The sequence below is a fragment of the Tetrao urogallus genome (genome assembly GCF_951394365.1).
Source record: "Tetrao urogallus genome assembly, chromosome: 5".
Taxonomy (NCBI): Eukaryota; Metazoa; Chordata; class Aves; order Galliformes; family Phasianidae; genus Tetrao; species Tetrao urogallus.
The window spans coordinates 15,938,129-15,959,683 of record NC_136818.1 but is presented as its reverse complement, the minus strand read 5'-3'; the positions used below and the strand labels follow the sequence as shown (position 1 = coordinate 15,959,683).

The 21,555-nt window shown below is 40.7% G+C and overlaps 2 protein-coding genes across 4 annotated transcripts; one reads left to right on the top strand and one right to left on the bottom strand.

The window, feature by feature from the left end:
- Positions 1-841: 841 nt before the first annotated feature.
- On the top strand, positions 842-12,423 carry DIPK1A (divergent protein kinase domain 1A; the record flags this gene model as incomplete). Of its 3 annotated transcripts, XM_079535630.1 has the most annotated exons (5): positions 842-895; positions 9,075-9,209; positions 9,501-9,608; positions 10,751-10,927; positions 11,611-12,423. In XM_079535630.1, the coding sequence occupies 5 exons, from the start codon at positions 842-844 to the stop codon at positions 12,421-12,423; spliced, it is 1,287 nt and encodes a 428-aa protein (XP_079391756.1). The 3 variants fall into 3 exon arrangements, with proteins under 3 accessions (XP_079391756.1, XP_079391757.1, XP_079391758.1); XM_079535631.1 differs by lacking the exon at positions 9,075-9,209; XM_079535632.1 differs by lacking the exon at positions 10,751-10,927.
- A 2,514-nt stretch (positions 12,424-14,937) lies between these two features.
- RPL5 (ribosomal protein L5) lies at positions 14,938-21,254 on the bottom strand. The gene is made up of 7 exons (XM_079535559.1): positions 21,065-21,254; positions 20,851-20,966; positions 19,305-19,439; positions 18,490-18,692; positions 17,371-17,548; positions 15,675-15,763; positions 14,938-15,086 (listed from the first exon to the last, which is right to left on the bottom strand). Exons 1-7 carry the CDS (start codon positions 21,174-21,176, stop codon positions 14,987-14,989), a joined length of 933 nt encoding a protein of 310 aa, XP_079391685.1. The 5' UTR covers positions 21,177-21,254; the 3' UTR covers positions 14,938-14,986.
- Between the last annotated feature and the right edge of the window lie 301 nt (positions 21,255-21,555).

The window sequence follows — 21,555 nt, the reverse complement described above, 5'->3', positions numbered from 1 at the left end:
TCCTAGCATTTGGTTTCCAGATATGCATCTTTCCTTAAGACTCATCCCTGCCAGAATCCCTGCTGCGGATTGCTGCCACAGGCATGCGGTGAGGCTGGAGGCTGGGCCAGCGTGCCATACTCTTTCCCCAGCAGCCTGGCCCGGCCTGCCCTCCGTTACAGTCAGAGGCTGTTGCTATGACAAACCTAATCATGGCTTTTTTTTTTTTTTTTTTTTTTTTTTTTTTTTTTTTTTCTTCTTCCAGCAGCAAACCCGCTATTGTTGCGAGTTCAAGGACAGGAAGGTACGCACCTGCCCCCAGAGCGGGCTCGGCGGGAGGGCGGAGCCGGGCTGAGAGGGAGCGCTGCCTCACCGCCGGTACGGTAGCGGCCAGCCGAGTAGCAGACAGGAGCCCGCTCGCGGTCAGTGGGACGTGTTATTCATTCGCGGGCTTCTGCGTAATTCTCCGCAGTCCAGCCCCAGGAGCTGCCCGCGTTCCAGCGGACACGCGCGGAGAGCCGCGGGGCAGCGCGCGACGCTCTCCTCCCGCCCACCTCTTGGCGCCCACCCGCCGCCCCACAGGCAGAGGGCGGGGATAGAAGCAGCCCCGCCCCTCTCGCTCTCGCCCCTCTGCCCCCGGACGGCCGCTTTCCTCCCTTCCCTATGGTGCGTCCGGCGCTCGGCGCGTCCCCGACGCTGACAGCTGCCGGCTCGGCGTTGCGCGTCTTACGCGCTCCTCGTCCTCCCTTCGCCGCCAGCGCGCCCAGCCGAGCCGGCGACGCGGCTCCGTAGGCAGGCCGGGCGGGGAAGCGCTCCGCCTCCGCCCGCCGCCCGCCGCCCGCCGCGGGGATGTGTGATTGCCATGGCGAGGCGGCTCTTCGCGGGGGCCTGGCTCAGGAAGCCCCACCACGCGCAGGTAGGCCGGCGGCGGGCGGCACGGAGAAGCCATTGGCGGCGGTTTCCCTCGCGGCGTCCCCTTACGGGCTGGCGCCTTCAGCGCGTCCCTCGGCCGCCGGTTCTCCCTTCCCCCCCTCTACCGCCGGGGCCCGGCCGCGCCGTGCCGTCGATCTGAGGTGGCGACGGTGCGGCCGTGGGGGCGTGGAACAGGTGTCGGGCGGGAGCGGGTCGCCGCGCGCGGGCCTCCCGTGCAGCCGCCGAGCGCTGCCCGTAGGTGGGAGCCGTCAGCCGGCCCTCGGGCGCGGGGCCGCACGGCTCCGGAGGGTCGGGGAGCGCCCCCCTGTCCGCGCCCGCAGCGCGCTGAGTCCGCACCGCTCTTCTGCTGCCCGGCGGTGCCCGCTGGCGGCGTTCGCCTGCGTGTTATCGGCCTCGCTCCTGCCTCGATGTGCGCAGGTAGGCGCGGAACGGTGCTCTGGCCGAAAGCGCCGTGGTTGTGGTGCAGCAGGAAGTTCTGCTGCGAGACGTCGGCGAGGGCCTGGTGGTACGCTGAGGGGTGTTCTCTGGGTTTCCTTCTGTCTGTTGCACTGTGCTTTAACTCATTTGCGGTTCAGCTGAGTTGAGGGGGTAAATGCCATATTTACATATATGTGCTACTTACGGTTGTCACCTATTGCTATATTACTAAATGCTTTCTAGTAATTGGCTTATTGAAAAAGTGTGGGCTTCATCCTTATGCATTGTAAAAACCCAGGTGCTTTAATTCCTTCTCATCTGGAGCTTTTCTGATGCCGTTCTCTTTTTGAAAGTTCCTGGAATGAGATGTCAAAGCTGAGGAGCAGTGTTTAGGTGCAGGTTTAAGCTCAGCCCCTGCAGCATTTCTGTCCACAAATATAGATCATGTGTCACCTGATTTTTGACCAGGAAACGTTGTCCTTGATCTCCTTAACAAAGCAGACACTTTTTAGTTCCCATAGGAGGAAGTCTGTGGCACACGTAAAGTGAAAATCAGCTCACCGTGCCTGTACCCGCTTTCAAGCTAGGACTCTGCTAATTGTTGACCCTGCTATAAGTTCTACTTTGTTCATAATATGGTGATATTGGATAACTGTTTTTATTTATTCTTCTCAACATTTAAAGGCATTGTTAGCAAAATGTATGATTTCTGCCCAGATTATTTCTTAGTCAAGTCAGAAAGTTAAATATTTGTGTCAGTTGGAGATGTAGCAAAAGCATTTTTGTTGATGCTTTCTCACACTAAATGCTGTATCGGAATATTTTACAGATTTGTTTGGAAGAGAGCTAATGTGAGCTTTATGAAAATGACCTTTCTTTTCTCTTACATAGTTGAATGTGTGCTGGTAGTTGATGTGTCCGCAGAATGGCAGTATGCTGTCAATGTATTGACTTTGTGACTGCGTGTTGCTGTTGGTACGTGACAAATGCATTCATGGTTGAGCTGTACTGATTACTCACGGACTGAGTTTTTGCCTGCAAAGAGGCCACTGCTCTCTAAGTAAATGCTAGACTTAACTCACTGAGATGTAACTGTGAGTGAGATGATTAAGACTTGTATGGTGTTGCTATGCAATATTTAATGTGGCAGACCAGGGAAGAGGGTTGTACAATGGAAAGCATTGCTGACTGACTTCCAAATTTTGTTGGCTGGTGTTCCGTACTTCTTGAAAATTGTGCTGTGGAATGAGTTGAGAACATCAAGTTCTGTGATGAAGAACTTTATACCTCCTCTAGATTTTCTGCTCTGGTAGTGGGAGCAAGATGCTGTTGGTTGGTTTGTAACCAATGTTCCGTGCCAAGTGTTCTATTATTATTTATTGTTATTATTTGACACACACTTTAGCTTGCTTGCAGTATGCACTAATCCGTAGGTAATCGCTCAGCCTTTCTAGCTAAGGGCAATCAAACAGCCTCACCTCATAAAGTGAGCAGGACAAACTCTGAGGACATCTTGGCTCAGCTCAAAGTTTAGTGATTGGGATCCACAAAAACAGTGCTGAAACTTCATTGCAAAACGGGCAGTGACTGTGAAACACAGAATTTTCCCACTGTTTAGTCTGCAAGACTTGTAATAGTAGAAAACCAAATAAAACTAGAGCAAAAAGCTCCAAACCTTGACAAACTTCTAAACACCTAAATAATGCCCCAAAATATCAGTATTATTTATTGGCTGTTACAGTTGGGAGACTAACGCTGTTCTGCAGTGGTGATTAACATTTCTTGAGAAGACATGAATGTCCCAAATTCAGGAAACATGGTTCTGAATTTCTTTCTGGTAACTGTAGTTAATAACTGTACTGTGAGGCTGAGGTCAAGCCAGTAGGATACACACATCAATAACGTTGTAAAGAACACTGCTATGTTTGGGAGCTTTCTGGCCACTAGAGATTCTGGACCTCCTTTACAGACTCTCTCGGGATGTCGTGTAGCTGCCTGTAATGTAGAAGACTTTGAAGGCCCAGGTTTCAAAGGCCCCCTTAATGTATCATCATCATTTCCTCCAAGCTTTTAATTCTCTTCTTGTTGTTTAACCTTTTAAGTGGAAACACCCTGTTTTCTTTCTTGATTGCTATCCTTTATTTCAAAAGATACATTCTATGATGTTTGCTCAGCTTGACTGCTTAGGATACAAGTAAGTGAAGATGACAGTGTAATCCGAAGTGTGCACTGTAAGCTCTTAGAAACCTGAAATGCTTGCTATAAACCATAAATCAACCTGAACTTAAAGAGATTTGTAACATGCATACAATTTTTTGGTTCTCTCCTATTGCTGGTATGTCGAACAAACTGTGTGAGTAGTTTGGAGTTTTGGAGATGTTTACTTGACTATGGTTATATGAAATACTTGACTGCATGAAGTTTTCTGTAGTGCAAAATAAATGAACACTTCCATACTTACTAACTATAAAAATGTTTTAAGTAAGAAGTACTCTTATCAAAAAATTGGCAAATGGTTGCATTGCGTCTGGATCTGCTACTTTCCATATGCTTTGGAGTGCATCCAGGCTTGAATTCTGCCAGAAGAGGCTTTCCAGTTCTGTTCCAGGGAATGAATGTCTAATTCTTATTCAATGCACATGACTCAGTGCAATGCACAAGTGATGGATGAAGTTGATGCTGTAATAACCTTTTAAGTGTTACAAGTGCTTTCCTTTATCCTTGTGTTCCCTGACTCGTGTTTCATGTCTTGATGGAAGAGTAGAGCATAAAAGAGAAATTATATTTCCTGGTTTTGGACTTTCTGCCCTTTTTGATCATTTCAGAACTCTCAGTCCTTCTGACATCCTGAATATTAACAGTTTTCTGGAAGTTCGTTGTGATTCCAAATGAAGCTTGTCTATAAGCATTGCTCCCTAATTTCTATCTGGGACTTTGTGCTCAGAAATATGCTCAAAAAGCCGCACGACGTGTGCAGTAAGTGTGGTGCATTGAGGGTGTACTGGCACATACATGGCCTCACCAGGCTTACTGAGTCTGTGTCCTCGCTGCATTAATGCTGCACGTCAGTTCTGGCACTTCCCGGGTGAGCCTATGTTCTTAGATTTTAAGGAGAAAATGCAAAATTTTTAGAGAGAATTTGTGGGAAGAGACATAAGTAATTCCCTCTAAACTGAACAGAGTAGAACCTCGTGGTCCTCTGAGCAGCTGCGTGCTCTGAACGGGGAGTAGTGCTGGAGACCCATCAGTCAGAAGCTGTGTGCCTGCATTGGCACAGTGCTGAGCCTGAAATAAACACAGCTCCTCCAGAACCTCACGCCAAGTCTATGATGTAGTCAGATGGCGTTTGGGGAGGGTTTTCTGTCCCAAATGCATTCTCTCTGTCTTTCTGAGACGGAGGACAAATTTGGATAAACCCTTATACAGAGGGTTATTTCCTGTGCTATGAATACAGTTGTTACTCAGCCGTGATCCTGAGGCTTGTGGACGGCTGCTAGCCTCAGATTATACAAAATGCTATGCTTGTAGTGCAGAACTGCTTTAAATAGTGCTTGGGAGTAACGTTTAGTATTGTAAATGTGCATAGGAGGAATTGGCAAGAAGCTTTGAGAAAGGGGGGCGGTTTGTTGTCCCAGTAAGATTTGGGAGTAGTTTTTTAGAAATGAAACAGCTTTGCTGAAAAAAATCAAATTTATTTCAAATAAATCTGTATTAGATTTTATCTGCAATACTGTGTGTTGGTGTCTGTATTTCTGCCATAAGGTATTAGAGCTATTAGAAGTAACTTTTCTTCTGGGCTGTGTCTCTAAATGAAATCAGTATCTTTTCTTTCAGATAGACGGAGGATAATCATTAGCATTTACTTGTTGTGATTCTTGGTTCATAGGAACTTGGTGTTATTTGAGGAGAGAAGGAATAAAGAAAATTATCTTACTAGAATTTTTCTGTAATTCTATTAATAGAAGAAAAATTTGTAGAGAAGGGTCTTGTGACCCTTTAGGCTGTAGGAACAACACTGTTGAAATTTGTAGAAATGAGGAAGTGATGAAATCAGTTTTCCCTGTAGGTGTTCTGCAGAGTTTTATTAAGGACTGCGTAACTAAATAGTTCTGAAATATTTACTTCTAAAAACAAAAATCAATTTTGGAAAAGCGAATGCTGTTTTTCCTCCTCACACTTTGCCCCAAGCATCCCATTCACAGCTGTGGAGCAGTAATCCCTCATACATTTTTATTTAGAATCTGTAAATCACATCTGTGTCCTTCTGGTTGTTTGTTCATAATCATCTGCAACTTGTGTTTTCTCAGAAGTTTTACAAGCTGCTGTCTCACGCATGTTGCTTGATTCACTGAAAACTGCGTCGTGTAATGGTTGGTATCCTTTCTTGTTTGTGGGTACGATTTCATGTGACACAAGAAGTTCTTGTGTTACTTTGAATCTTTGGAAGTGTGCATACTGGAGTTTAAGATCCAAACTGGGGCTGCTTTGAGCTTGGAGGCCCAGAAAGACATGCTGGTGATTTGCAGTAAACACATCCAGAAATCCTGTGCTGATGCAACTTTAATCATGGGCTGTTCTTGTTCGTGATATTGGAGATTTAAATGTGGAATACTTCTCAAATTATAACCATTTCTGGCAAGTCGTACTTCTTAGGCAAACAAAACTAAAATTTGCTTTTAAGGGAAAGCACGTGGAAGTGCCATAATGTCTGGCATTCAGCAGAAGAAAAGAGGTGCCTTGCTATAGCTTCTGCCTTTATTCAGTTACTTTGCTTTGGGATAGTATCCATTTTATAGCAAAAGATGAGGTTTTTTTTTCTTAAGAAAAGCGTTTAACATGATGGGAACAGGAAAATAAGCCCTGGGTAAGTTAAACTTTCCCATTTGAAGGAATAAGATTTCAATCTGCTCCCCATCCTGTATGTGAAGTGGCAGTTGGTGAAGCTGTTTCATCTGGGCACTGCCACTGAGCAGAGGTTCTGAGATCAGCCATTTCGGTGAGGATGCTGATGTCGCAGCAGAGGAGGTTCTTTAGGCACTGAGATGAGCAGGGAGGCTCGCGCTTCTTAGAGAAAGGACAGAAGCAGCTCTACACCAAGTGATGATCTCTGTCCTCTGGGAAAATTGCACTAAGACACAAATCTTCATCCTCAAAGTTTGTGTTACAATAATGAGATAAAGATGGATTGCAAAACTAGACCAAACTGAGTTCTCTACAAAAGGATAAGCCACCCTTAGGGAGGATATTGGAGTTTGTGAAGATGTTTTGTTTTTAAATAATTTGCTGTGCTCATGGATTTCAGAAAGAAATGGTGGGAGTGGTGATTTTCCCCCCTATGTTCCTTGTGAAACTTGAATAACAACTTAAAAGAAATGGTTGGAATCCATTATAGAATACATTATGGGGTAGTCATGGACTTAGACTGCATGAAATAGGTCTGTGGCTGCCCCAAGAAAGCTAAGAAAATATAACATTGAACACTTAACAGCATGTTTATAAGCATTGGCATTCATTACATGTGTTCCTATCAAATGTAATTTTAGCATTGCTGAGTTGTAAGTTGAATCAGTTGAATAGTCAATCCTAGCAAGAAATAAGTACAAAAAACTAATGAACATGGCTTCACTGAATAGTTACCAGTCATTGAATATAACCTGATTTTATCAAAACATCACGCTTTAATTATAAAAAACTTTTGTACCTCTCTTCAGGTACTGCTGTATCTCGCTGTCCTTGCAAAGGGGAAAATTGTTCTTTGTTTGGTGCTGTATTGGGTTACAGAACCATTAGGCCAAAGAAAAATAAGCAGGAGACTCACCTAGGCAATCTCAGGAGCTGCTCTGCATGCACTCATTAGTTTCATTACTATGCTTAAACCAGTATAAATAAAGTTTAGATTATGAATGCATAGGTTTTAGTGGGATATAAGGACAAATAAAAGAAAAAAAGTAAATTATTGCTTAAGTCTTTAAACTTGCACGAATATACTGTGGTAGTTTTTATTTGCAAGTGCTACAGCTACTATGTAGTGTCTGCCCTTCAACCAGGGAAAAGTATGAAGGTGGCAGAAAAAGCCCAACACATAGTGTTCTCTAGACAGTGTGAGAAAAATGTGATTGTGTATTCACAGCAGAGCCAGAAGAGGCAGCCATCCATGCTGTGCCTTGAATGCTTTGGTTCTGCTGGTTCCATTCACCTCTTGCTTCAAACCTGTGTTTCAAGAGACCTCTGCTGGAGGATTGCCTCAGAGCTGGCGAGCTGGGCTTCCTGCCCAGATTTGCTGGGGAAAGATCGATCTTTGTTGTTGTTTTGGTTTATTTTGTGCATCAAAATAACATGCCTGACAGTAAAAAGTAAACTATGTGGAGAATCCATCTGCCCTGCTTACACCTTAATTTTTTCTGAGGTGAGAACAGGGAGCGAGATGCCCCTGAAGACTTTGCTGTGCTGTCTCAGCACTGTGAAAGAGGGATTCTGAGGGCGATGAGCAAATTCTGTAGATGGGCAGTAGCTCAGGACAAGGATTCTTCAATAGGCAAGTTGTGCTGGGAAGACTGAAGAAGCAGACGAGGTGCTGAGTAGTGTTGGGACCTGAGGCTAATACTGTAGAGTTGGATGGTGTAGAAATAGACAGCAAATGGCTGGAAGAAAGAACAGCAGATGATGTGTGGCTTGAGAGGATTGTCAGGGCAAGCAGCTTGAGATTGATGTTGAAGAGAAAAAAATTATTAGGTGAAAATTACAGGTGAATAATAAGGAAAATGGACTGGAGTACAAGAGAGATTGAGCTTCAGCTGAGCATGAATGCAGATATCATCGTTCTCTTATGTATGGAGAAAATTATTCCTGAACCCATTGGTAAAGTATCCATTCTTGTTGTTGCTGGTTCACATCTCAGGTGACTCTTACTGCTCCTCATCAGTCTGTTCAAGTAGTGTGGTTTGCAAAGTTTGTGATTCTTAATGTTGAAAACTTGTAGATGTGGTATTGCAAGGCTAGCAAATTAGGTTAAAATCTTCCAGTTCTGTCCCTTCAGTAGTGTTCTTTCAGAGGGAGCGTGGTATTTCTTTTTGACTCTCCCCAACCCCTTGCCTCCAGTATTTTTTTTTCTTGGCTGTTCTGTCCTCACCAGCCCGTTTTCTCATAGGTTTTCTAAATTGTTTCTAAATGTGCTGTAAACCACGCAGCATTATTGTTAGTCTCCTTTTGTACTTCATCCAGTTCAGGTCTTCATATCCATGTTGTGGATAACATACTTCAGAGGAAATTATGTGTTACTCCTAGGGTCTTCATGGCTCTGGTAAAAACAGCTTAAATTGTTCCTCTCTTACAACACTCCCAATAATGTACCTTCAAAGAAAAACTGGTTGAAGGAACTTTCTGGCCAAGATGAATCCCCAGGAAAAAACGTAGTTAGGTGAATCTTTTTTTAACTAGGCAGTTCTAGGTTGCAGTTAAGTGGATGTGTGTGGAGGAACAGCAATGCACAGCCACTGTGCAGGAAAGGGGCGGGCAGGACTGCAGCTGCATGGGCTGGCATCACCTCTGGGTGTTGTGGAACTGCCTTTTAGCTGTTTACCTCTTCCAAGTGGAAATGGTGCTGGTCTTGTCTTCCACCTAAATAAGTCGAACCGACTTCCCCTGGCATTCTACTTATTTTAATCACTGTGAAAGTCAACCTAATTTGCTTTTACTGTTCTTACCACTGCTGAATGAACAAAATATTTTTTCTTTGTGTCCTCTAGGTACGTTTCTCATACATGCGGATGAAGTATCTCTTCATCTCTTGGTTAGTGGTGTTTATTGGCAGCTGGGTCATGTATGTCCAGTATTCTACCTACACAGAACTATGCAGAGGACATGACTGTAGGAAAATAATAGTAAGTATGTTTAGCACAGTTTGCTTCTTAAGTATTTGCCTTGACTAGTTCCACAGCTCTTTTGGTCAGTGCCATGCATAAATTCATCAGATGCTGCTATTCTGTAATGCTGAAATAAGATCATACCTTCAATTACAGATAACACCAGTTAACACAGCTTTAATACAGTTATTAAAATTTTCTTTGACCTCCCTCCACTTCTTTTTTTTTTTTATTTCAAGAGTGAGATGTTGGGAGAGAGGTGGTTATTGCTTACTTGAGTGATTTGTTGAATATTTTTGTTTGTTTCAGTGTGATAAATATAAGACTGGAGTTATTGATGGATCAGCATGTAGTAGTCTTTGTGGAAAAGAGACATTGTATTTTGGAAAATGTTTGTCAACAAAGCCCAGTAACCAGGTAAGGCTTTAATCACCCATCCTAGCTTTATCAGTTCCTACTGAAATGTCCTGTATGCACGTGTTACACCAGCTTTTCTCTCTTGGCTTCGATGAGAAACAGACTTCTTGGCTGAGAGGCTAGAGGTTGTAATGTAGCATTTCCCTTCTGCAGGTTGTCTGTCATTATACACTTAAATAGAGAAGCTCTATCACAGTGGAAAGCAATGCTGTTCTGCTCGTGGTACGCTCTTTGGACTTCAACATGTGCTTTATGGATGGTAACTGCTGTGCTGCAGTCTGAGAGTGTTTGAGGCTGGTGATAGCTACATTGGCCCACCTCCCTAGGATTTGGATGAGCTGGCTAAGGCAGCAGATGTGATTAGAAGAGTTGCAGGCTTTCTTTTGCTTGTAGGGCGTTAAGCAGTAGTAACTTTTCTCATGAGGTGAATAATGCAGTTGTAGAAAGAGATGGGAGGATATCAAGACAGGCTCAGGAACAAGAACCAGCAGCCATGGTAATAGCCTCTGTGTAAGTTGCTGCAGCTACCTAACTGCAGTTTCACATCAAAGCCCAAGTATAGCACAGATATGTTATTGTTAGTTGCTCTTTTTCTCTGAATATGTTCCATGAATGTATTCAGGTAGGTAAATATTTGACGATTGGTGTTATATGGATCATTTTTGTCTAGCTGTAAACAAAGAAATATTCCACTGACTGGATCCTCGTGGACCTATATACTAAACTAGCAGTAAATCTATAATTGCCATCAAGACTTTTTAATTTCATAGTTACAGAATCCAGTTTCCAAGGAGCTGATCATATCCTTGCACATTTGGACAGAATACCTATACTTCTGTACAGCATACCATCTCTGCACTATCCTGCTTCTCAAACAAAGTCAGCAGCCTCTTAGTCCAAGCAGAGTATAGTAATGCCAGTATACTGTTTCTCAAGCTGTCTTCCTATTTGGATAGGGCAGTGTTCCTAAGTCCCTGCATAATGTATGTGAAGCTTCCATTGTTGAATTTGCTGTCTGTAAGCAGGACTTGGTTTTCTGATCTGTGCTGCTGCTCGACCACAGGGAGTGGTAGAAGTTTGGATGATACTTAGGTGAAGGACTTGTGCAATGATTTTATCTTTTCCCCTATTTTCTTGCATAGATGTATTTAGGAATTTGGGGAAATCTGCAAGGGGTTATAAAATGCCAGATGGAAGAAGCTGCTCAGCTTGATTTTGGTACTGATCCAGAACCAAGGAAAGAAATAATCCTATTTGATAAACCAACAAGAGGAACCACTGTAGAGAAATTCAAGGAAATGGTTTACGGTTTTTTTAAAGTAAGTATATGCCTAGCTATTCTATTCTGACTGAAAGGCTTTTAACAATTGTTTATGCATTACAGTGGCTTTGTCTCTAAGATTGGGTGTGCAACAGATTTTTAGATTGGAGAAATGAGGAAATGTTTGTGTGACTCTTCTGTATGCATTGGTAGTAGTTGAAATTACAATGCTTCTGATTCCAACAATGGCTTTTTTCTTTATATTGTTACAATGGAAATGGCTGTACCAAATAGCAGAATAAAGTATTTCAGTACATTTAGTCTGAATTCGTGCCAAATAGCATGGTACTCTGTATGAAGTGTAGTTGATAGTGTTATTTCTCTACAACTGAGGGGCTTAATCAGCTGAAAACCAAATTAGGTCTATATTCTACATACTTACTGTAAGAAGATATTTAATGAGCTGCTCTGTTTTTCGTTAGACCAGCCTTTAGAAAAAGACTGCCTTTTGAATTCTAGTCCTTGCATGCTGAAATGCAAAGAGTGCTGTTACTTTCAGATCATACACCAGATGCCTTGGAAAACAGAACAGAGAGGAAGTTCATCAGACATCTCTAAGCACTAAGAACTAGAACATGATATACTCTCTAATACTAAAACAACAAAAAGATGGAGAACTACAGGTGGATTGGCAGTAGTTAATGAAATCATATATAACCTTTTTTTGTTTGTTGTTTCTAGGCAAAGTTGGGTGAACAAGGAAATCTTTCAGAACTGGTTAACATCATTCTATCTTTTGCTGATGGAAACAAAGATGGTAGAGTTTCTTTGCCTGAGGCAAAGTCTGCATGGGCACTTCTGCAGCTTGATGAGTTTATGTTAATGGTGATGTTGCAGGATAAAGAGCATACTCCCAAGCTGATGGGTTTTTGTGGGGATCTCTATGTGATCGAAAGAGTTGAATATACCTCTCTCTATGGAATCAGCCTTCCATGGATCATAGAACTTCTAATTCCTTCCGGATTCAGGAGAAGCATGGACCAGTGGTTTACTCCATCATGGCCAAGGAAGGCAAAAATAGCTATTGGACTTTTAGAATTTGTGGAAGATATTTTTCATGGACCTTATGGTAACTTTCTTATGTGTGATACAAGTGCCAAAAACTTGGGATATAATGATAAATATGATTTGAAAATGATGGACATGAGAAAAATTGTGCCAGAAATGAATTTAAAGGAAATGATTAAAGATCGCCCGTGTGAATCAGATATGGACTGTGTTTATGGTACAGACTGTAGGACTCTATGTGACCAAAGTACAATGCGGTGTACCACAGAGGTTATTCAGCCAAACTTGGCAAAAGTGTGTCAGCTACTTAAAGACTATCTGCTTCGTGGTGCACCTTCAGATATCCACGAAGAACTAGAAAAACAACTGTATTTGTGTATTGCCCTTAAAGTCTCAGCAAACCAGATGGAAATGGAACATTCTTTAATACTGAATAACTTAAAAACATTACTATGGAAGAAAATTTCCCACACAACTGATTCTTAGTTTCTCCACCAGCAGAAGATACTGTCTGCCACTCGGGGTGGCCTACCATGTTTGATAAAAATGATCTGCAGCATTTTGTAAAAACGTGTTCTCAGATTTCACGAATGGCTCTTCAACTCTTCCCTTCAGTCAGTTCTTTGTTACAGGGCTTCTGAAAGGATGAACTTACCACCAACCGATCTGGCAGAAGCCAATAGCACTCATGGTGTTCCAGTGCACTGCTGGGAAACAAAAACAATCCTGCATGCTTGACTGTTCTGTGCACTTTGTTGGAGCTTGAACAGGATGCCATCACATCAAGTAATACAACATCTTAAAATTCTGTGAAAATTGTTGCTCACTTGTGAAATACCTGCAAAAGATTTTTATGACGAACCACCACTATTGCAAATATGGTGGCTGAGTCCAAGTTGCTGTTATGAATAAAATGAACTGAGATTGAAGTTTACTAATACCTTGGCATGGCAGAATTTGCACATCAATAATTTTTAAACTGTGGAAAAAATTAAAATTTTATTCTGGAAATGACAGGTTGTAATATGAGATTTAAATTGAATTCTGTTTACACCTTGTTACCTCATACTTTCATCTTGAATGTTTTAGTTCAACACTTGAATAGTCCTGATACAGTACACCATGTTAGGAGCCAGGATTTTTAGAATGTTACTACTTAGAACATATTTGTATTTTACATTTTCAGAAACACATTGCTGCTAAATTATTTTTAAGTACTGACAGCAGAATCATCCTAAGTTTTAAAAGCAACACCTAAAAACCCTTTCACACAAGTGAAAGAAGTAACAGTTGTGGATGAAGTCTTATTACTGCCCACAGAAATATAGCTATATGCTTGTACTGAAATCATCCTGAATTATTGCAGAAATTATGCAAGTCAGAACTAGATCATAACTGCCAGACAAGGTGGATTGCCCAGGACCCCAGAATATTGCTTAAATGGGAACCCTGTGACTAGTAACAGCTAGGGACAAGGTGGAATAACGGTACTTTGTAGTATGTTTGTGTTCTGCTGTTTGTTTTTTTTTCCGGTAATATTTGAGTTGAAACTCTCAAGTCTTAAACACTGATCCGGGCACTGTACAGGGCATGACCGCTGCATCACCTTCAGTCATCAACCCTACTGTTCTACAGATTTTCAGCTTGTGGAGAGAGATGCATAAGACACCTTAATGCTGTGCTCGCTGCATACGTTTAATTTAATGTTTTAGGTATGAAGCAGTTAAAAACCTTAGTGATTTTACTGGCAGTTGTCCTTATCCCTTCACATAGCTGACCCCTTTAATCAGTTACAGCATAGTAAAGATGAGCTTTATTTCACTATTTTAAAAGTGGTTTAGTTGCTTGAAGGTTCTATACTAACTGCGTTCCTTGACTAACATCAGGGAATTTCTCCACACCATATGTAATAATGTGTGGCTTGGGCTAAGTGTGTGCTGTTTGTAATCAGCTTTTTAGTTGAAAAATTACTTACTATTTACTATTATCTAATATAGTTTTTATAACTAGCAATGCACTGAAATCTAAAGCAGGATATTCTTGGTGGAAACACGACTAATTGCTACAAGGTTTGGGGCAAAAAAAAATTACTGAACCCAAAGTACCAGTGGGCATTTTGAACAGCTTCTTGGAAAAACTAGAAAACATGTAATAGTGCAGTTTACTATACAGAACCTCTATTTTTATTGCTGTTGCACCAAGCTGGAGCTTTAATTGAAAAAATATATATGTATACTTTTGTTTCCAATTAATAACAGGCTTCCTGTTTTTTTTTCCAATAGCCAGACTTCCTGTCATCAGTATTGTAAAGCAAAGAGTTCATCAGTGTATCCTACTTGGTGAAAGCATGCAAGCAATTTCAGTATCTCAGCTTCACAGACAGCTGTAGAATAAGGCAAGCTACAACCTCTATAATTAAGCAAACATTCAACTTCAGAGTAAGTTCTCTTGTCTAATCCCTAAATAATAGAAAATATTTAATCTTAAGATAGTACCTGCTTCAATAGCAGCCAGAACCTTTAAGTACTTATTTCACTTTGTGGAGGAATGTTCAATATGTCAATGTGTATTGCTATCAGCTATACTCATTTTCAGTCTGGGAAGCACTACTATTCATGTTCCTAAAAGCTTAAGGCTATCTACAATGGAGGTTTGTTTTCCTTAAGATACATATACATCTCTCATAGCATTACGTACACTGAAATTGTACAGAATTGTCAAGTGCCTGTAAAGGTTATTTATTTTTAATTTAAGTCATCCTCTAGTTAGAAGGAACAAATTCCATCTAGTCACAATATAAATTAAACAAAATTATTTCCCCTTGCCATGGAAATAATTCTAGTGTGGTAGCTCTCTACCACTGTCTTTACCACTTACCTTCATTGAATGAGTTTGTATTGAAAAGAAACTTTAAGGCTCCATAGTATGTGGATTATAAAAAATATTCTGATCTTTAAGTTGTATTAATAAGCCAGTCTTACACTGTTGCTTAGTCAATAGATTTATTGCCACTTTTTCCAAAGCTTCATAGAAAATTGTGGAAGTTGTCTTAACTGTCAGCTGCACGCTCCTGGGCCCTGAGGAAGCTAGCCTTCTTCTGAGCAACACGGTCTTTCTTCTGGGCGAGGGACATCTTGGTACTGTTCACTCTGCAGTGTAAACACACAGTATAATATATTAACCGAAGCAGAAAGAGGCAAAAGTGGTGATGAAGGAAGCTGATAAATATCAAAACTGTGACTAAGAGTTCTGTGCTAGAACTACTTCCGTGTCATGCTCTATTTCTCAAGTTCTTTAGTTAAGGCACCACAAAGAAGTTTCTCAGGAGGTAAGCTCTTAGGGGATGAGGCACCATCACGTCCCTTCCAATATCTGTGCCTCTTCTGAAAAAACTGAAGTAGTTTAGTGCTGACACGTAAGTCAGCCTGCCCTCTCCTAAAGGGAAGTAGCCTTGCCCCTGAAAACATCCAAGTGTTAAAACACACACTTAAGGAATTCCAGCTATTCAGGCTAAAGACATGCTTTACTGCTCAAGTTTGTTGTTGTTGGTTTTTTGTTTTTTTTTTTTTTTTTTGCACAGTTAAAAGCTTTTTCTTTCCTGACAAAGTTATATATAAATCATTGTACCTTAATCTCATCTAAAAATGAGTTTTGACACAAGTGCCATAGAAATCAGTCCACTTGGTGCCATCATTAATTAAAATCTCTTCCACAGAGAAGTTAAACTTCATGTTTACCTCTTTTTCTTGACTTCTCTCTTGGGTTTCTTTTCATGGACTGGATTATCCCGTATAGCAGCATGGGCTTTCTTATACATTTCTTCCATCTTGAAAAAGGAAAAGTTGTTACAGTTCTCTAGTGGTGCATTGCAAGATTATATCAAGTACTAAGACATTCTCAGCAACGAGGGCACTAGAACCAGTTACCATCACAAAACAGCTCACAATTATTCTCTTTAATAGGTTTCCTTCATGCGAATCACTGTTAAAACCTACTAGAATTCCTGGCCATCACAAGAAGTATACAAATATTTAAATATTTAAAATAAGTTGGATACAAAACTGAGGAATTACTTTTATCCTTAACTACAGACTACAGGTCTCCAAAGCACAGGCTAGCATCTTGGAGAGGAAGAGCTTACTTCCTATGGTCTGGTTTCCTTACACTTAAATTGAAAGGCAATACAGAATCTTATTCCACTTCTGCCTTGAGTAAAAGCAAATAATTTACTTTCCTTATATAGCTTAGTGCTCTGAAAACTTAGTTCTTAAACCAGAATTATTTTACATGAACCCTTTCATCAGATGCAATCTTACCACTTGTCAGACTCTACCCCAGTATACATTACAAAGCTGCTTAGTAAGAAAAGTTGTGTGAAAGCAGCTTCTATTAACCAATCACATGAGATCCTGCATCATCCCCAGTAGCAGCAGTCTGCTGGCACCCACAGAAATAAATTAGCACAGGTTACATCATTTCTGACAGCTGATACAGTACTATAACATACAGACCTTGGGGAAGCAGGTCAGTATGCAGAAATAATTCTTTAACATGTAAACAGGAAAACTGATCTGTCCAGTCACATAGATCAACAGCTGAAGCTACCAGAGGACCTATTCTGCCTCCTTTCTCCCCAATTTCAGTATCTTTGCTGATGACTAATTAAGACAATAAGACATTTAATAGGAAAATCTTCTCTGAATGAATACTTGTTTAGCAATGTATACAAAGTTGCATTTACAGTAAAATGTTACTTGTTTTTTTACAACCCATAAAATCAACATAAAAACGTTCCAAACTTCAGAGCCACTGATAACAGAAACCAAACAGCAGACAAGTTATCTGAAAGAAGTTAAAAAAGGACCATGGTAATTTTACCAATCCTCTAGTGTTTTCTGTGGTATATTTAAGATTTTCCAGTCATGCTGACATAAGACATATAACACCAGGTGTATTTCTCAAGATGGTGAGTTCCGTAACAGAACTAGGTTGGCATTTTCTGTATTTGCCTGGAGCCTACAGCTACCAGCAAGGTCACACTTTGTAAAACAGATTTGACAGAAGACAGATCCTCAGAAATCACAACTGCAGTGCAGGATTAGGAACAAGTGTGTAGCCATGCACAGAAACTTAAGTGTTAATTTCTGTATCAGAAAAAATATATGGTCTGTTTTAGGATGCAGTCTAAATAAGCAGGATGTTAAGCTTCAAAGCAGGAAAGAAGTCCTCATGTTCAAAAAACCCACAATATGCTATAGAGCCCTCAATAATGGGAAAAAAAAAAAACAGACACATTTTTGTTTGTCTGGGGAACATACAAAATAATCACATTACTGTTTTACATAGTGAGCTTAATTGCATTATTAGAGAAAACCCTGTACATGAAGATCTACATAGCTACTAAAGGACAAGAACCAGACAGATAAATCTTACCCCATCAGGTGTAATATTGTTCTTTATGTACTGGGAGAACTGTTTTTTGTAAGCATCTTCATCCTCCTCCATCAGGTAACGCATATAATCTGCCACATTTTGGCCCATAATATGCTTGCGGTGAACCTCCGCATTGAATTCTTTGCTTTCTGAGTCATAACCAGGGAAACGTTTGGTACTGTGAAAGAGCAGTTAAATGCTGAGTAACACATATTCCTCAAACACTCTGATTCAAAGGCAGGTTCCACAAAGAAACGACTGAGCTCATATTCTGCTATAGGTAACTGAGAAATAGGAAACTAATTTTAAAAATGGAAAGATAAAGAAAATGAATATAAAGAAAAAAAAAAATGAAACAGAAGATTTAAAGTTCATCTCAGCTGCCATCAGTCCCGTCTTGAAACTATGCAGTCCATCATTTACACACCATGGACCTATTACAGAGTGGTCAGTCATTGGGGTATCATCACACAGCAGCCAGGTTAGAAACAAATGAAGAATTAGTAAAAACATACAAAAAGACAAAACAAAAACACGAACAAGATGACACAACTCCAGGACAGCAAGAGAGAATACAAAAATCCACAACAGAGATCAGATGTTTTTTCCCTTCTTTGCTGTCTGAAAGAAGCAGGCAAGTGCAGTGACACTGCTAGTGCCAAAAATCTTGATTCCATCACGTGTTACCTCTGACAAAAATGACCAAACCTCAAATGGAATTTTTTTTTGTTTTTGGATCTCATATGTACACACAGCAAAATTAACACCTACATGCAATTTGCTGAAGTCTTGAAACAACAGGAAAACTAAGGAATATTTACTGAAGTGCATTCAAACACCAGATGGTTTTAAGTGAAAGCAGTGAAGTGGTTCCTTAGCTTCTAAAAATTTAACAGCATCTCTTAGTAGTCACAAGAGTCATTGCAGTGCTACTAGAATTGCAACTTGGAGTAAAAAAAGCCCAACTAAACAAAAAAATATTCCAGAACCTACGCTAAATTAATCATTACCAGGTTATAAAAATAGCTATCTCAGCATAAAATTGACACTATAAGTAGGCTGTCACACACAGAATTATCTCAGGTAACTCCGAAGTAGTTTTTCCAGAGAGATGATTACCTGTGAGGGATGGACAGACCACCATCCACTGCACCCTTCAGAGCACCAAAAACTTTGTTTCCAGTAGTAGTTCTGGCAAGACCTGCATCAAGGTAACATGTGAAAGCACCAGGCTTTCCATCCACACTTTCCACATTGTATTCATCTCCAGTCACTTCCACTTGGCCTTCATAGATCTTATCAAGACCAAATTTATTCAGAAGCTGCGGGGAAAAATAAAAGCCAAAACAATAGCAACACTTCTGATCTTCTGCCCATTTAAAGCCAAAATGGAGAGTCACAAAATTAAAATACAAAAGTTGCAATGGAATCTTCATACTTTCAATGATTTTTTTTTTTTTTTTTTTTTTTTACAAAAATTACACATTCCATACTAGTATTAACGCTTATAATAACCACTGAAATATAACAGGCATGTCTATTGCAATCTCCTGGTCCAACAGGTACACTAATAAACTTCAGACCTATCCACAAGCTCATGGGAAAATAGATGAATACAGCTTACATGTATTTAAATTCTTATTGAAGGTACATTTCTTACATTTTTGTCCTGACTCCCTCCCTCCACCAAACTTAAGTGCAGAGACTTAAAAGAGGGCTGCCGGAGTTGAAACTGCATGTTGTCATACTTCTCTTTGTGATTTGACAGTCACAAGAGGCCATCAAATCTATATGGTAAAGAGTACAAGTTAGCATTCAGACAAGCCCACAGAATCTGGATCTATACTTCCAATACCACTTAAGACAGTGAGCTAGCTTTCCTGTTTTTAAGAAGAACAGAGCAACTCCTTCTAGACAATTTGACAGATACCTACCCTGCGTGCCAACAGCAGACCTGTACAGTACGCTGCTGCATAATTAGTCAGGCCAACCTTCACACCATATTTTGGCAGCTCATGGGCATACGCAGCACAGACAATCATGTCGCCTTCAATCCTGGCATAGGCAATCTGACAACAGTAAAAAAAAAACAAACACAACACAAAACAACACAAAACAACCATTAGTTTTCTCACTGTAACCGTGGGCTCAGTTTACCACTTCTATGATATCTACTTAAGCCAATAGGAACTTTGTATAGAAATGTCCAGCAAACTGCTTTTCTTGAGAGCTCAAGGAGCTCTATTCCATTTTTCTTTTCAGAAATTTCTTATGGCGTAATTAACTCCTCAAGTACTGAAGTATTCAAATCCATATTTGGCTTTGAGAAAGTAAATGATGGCAACCACTTTTATTTATGTCTTCATATAAAACAAGAGACCAGGAAACTGCCAACAAAAGCAACACTTCAAAGAATTTTTACGTATGTAGATGGATTCTGTCCTACTTTCTGCACGTGGTTCTCAAATAACACAGAACACTACTCATCTCCGAAAAATGCAAAAATATGAGTGTTTGTGAGGACACTTCATTACGAAGTGACTGCATTAAGATATAAGATCCTTGTAATCTCAGGGGTCTCCTGTGAGACAGCAGTAGTATCAGAACCGTCTCCCTTTGACTTCCACACCTCCTCTGCCTCTAAAAGTTGCTCCCCTCTCTCTGGAGTTTCCACCTCTGGAAAGGCACAACTGCTCAGATGGTACCTGCCACCACTTTTTGTTTTGAATTTCAGAGATAAAGCAAGCTCATCAAGGTCATACAGTTTAGTCTGAGCTGATTAAAAGCGGCACTCTTTACTATTCTCCATAGATAAAACTATTTAATGGAGAAAGAAACAACAAGAAAACTTTCTACCTTCAACCTTACCAATGTGTATTATGATAGAACATTCTGGAAATGAACCAGGAAAATGAATCACAGTAAGAAACTGCATTATGTGATGCAACATACAACTGCATACCACAAAAAGGTGCTTACTACTCTTATTTATCAGTCTCCTTTAATCTCTGTGAAACGATCTTAAGGCCTATCAGCTTCACATGATCCAATATCACAGTAAGAAGTCTTGAAGGCCAGGGCACCTTCAGATACTACATAACAGAAGTGAGCTGACAGGTCACACAGCAGTTTTCAAGCAAACAAAAAAAAAAACCTCTCTTTTCAAAGCACTTCAAAGACAGCAGAAAAGATAAAAAAAAGTTTTTCCCTAAAACCTTTAACATACTTCAGCATCATTAGAAGAGTACAATCTCATATCACAACCTTGTTTTACAATGTTGACATTAGTAAAATTATTCTGTATTGGGACTATGGTGTATTACTGACATTGTGTCAACCTCAAAGATCGTTCTCCAAGAAGCCAGAGAGCAATATAAGAACTGCTTAGGCTTCAAAACAACCAGCAAGTGCCCCATCAATCCCCCTTTTCTGTTCATTTCCAGGAGGCTGACAAATAAGTGGCAACACCACAGAACTTACCTGGCAAATGATGTCTCTGTTAGTAACACGCACAATCATCCTATACTTTGGGGTGTTGTACTTGTTTTTATCCTGAATTACCAAACGCTTGCGAGCATAGTAATCCGTTTTTCCCTCTGAAAAACAACAGTTACAGTGTGGAAAACATTTTAAAAAGAAGTAACAATATTTGTCAATATAATGTAATTCAGCAATACAGGGAGTTGAGCCATACCTCTCCTTCTCCTGAATTTTACTTGGTATCTCTTGAAGTAGGCCTTATTCTTGACAACTTTCACAAACCCCTTGAATAAGAAAAATAAGATGTTACTGACCTGGAACCACATAAGCCAAAGCCATCCAAACTAAATGAATCATTATTAATAAAACTGTAGTGGACCAGGAATAAAATGACAGGTTTTCTTATACAACGAGATTAAAACCATCTTAAGGAAGAGAAAGCAGGATTTTTACCCTTTACGCAAACTTTTCTGCCCATGACTTCACGTTTTCAAGAGAGAAAGAGAAATTGTATCTACTAATGACACGTTTTCTGCATAGGCTGCCCCGACTACTCACTGCCAGTCACTCCCACAGAGCAGTCGCTCGGCCATTTCACCCCGACTCCCCCAACCAAAAACACGAGCCGTCCTAGCACCGCCCCGACTCAGACGCCCCCCACGCCCGCAGCTCTCAGGGCAGCGCCCCACGGCAGGACGAGGCAGC

Excerpts from the sequence above, each read along its gene's own strand:
- RPL5 (XM_079535559.1), bottom strand. The coding sequence starts at position 21,176 with ATGTGGTTCCAGGTCAGTAACATCTTATTTTTCTTATTCAAGGGGTTT. Across the intron at positions 19,440-20,850 it reads ACAGAGACATCATTTGCCAG|ATTGCCTATGCCAGGATTGA; the intron begins GTAAGTTCTGTG and ends TACTGTTGTCAG. Across the intron at positions 15,087-15,674 it reads AGAGAAGTCAAGAAAAAGAG|AGTGAACAGTACCAAGATGT; the intron begins GTAAACATGAAG and ends TTTACACTGCAG.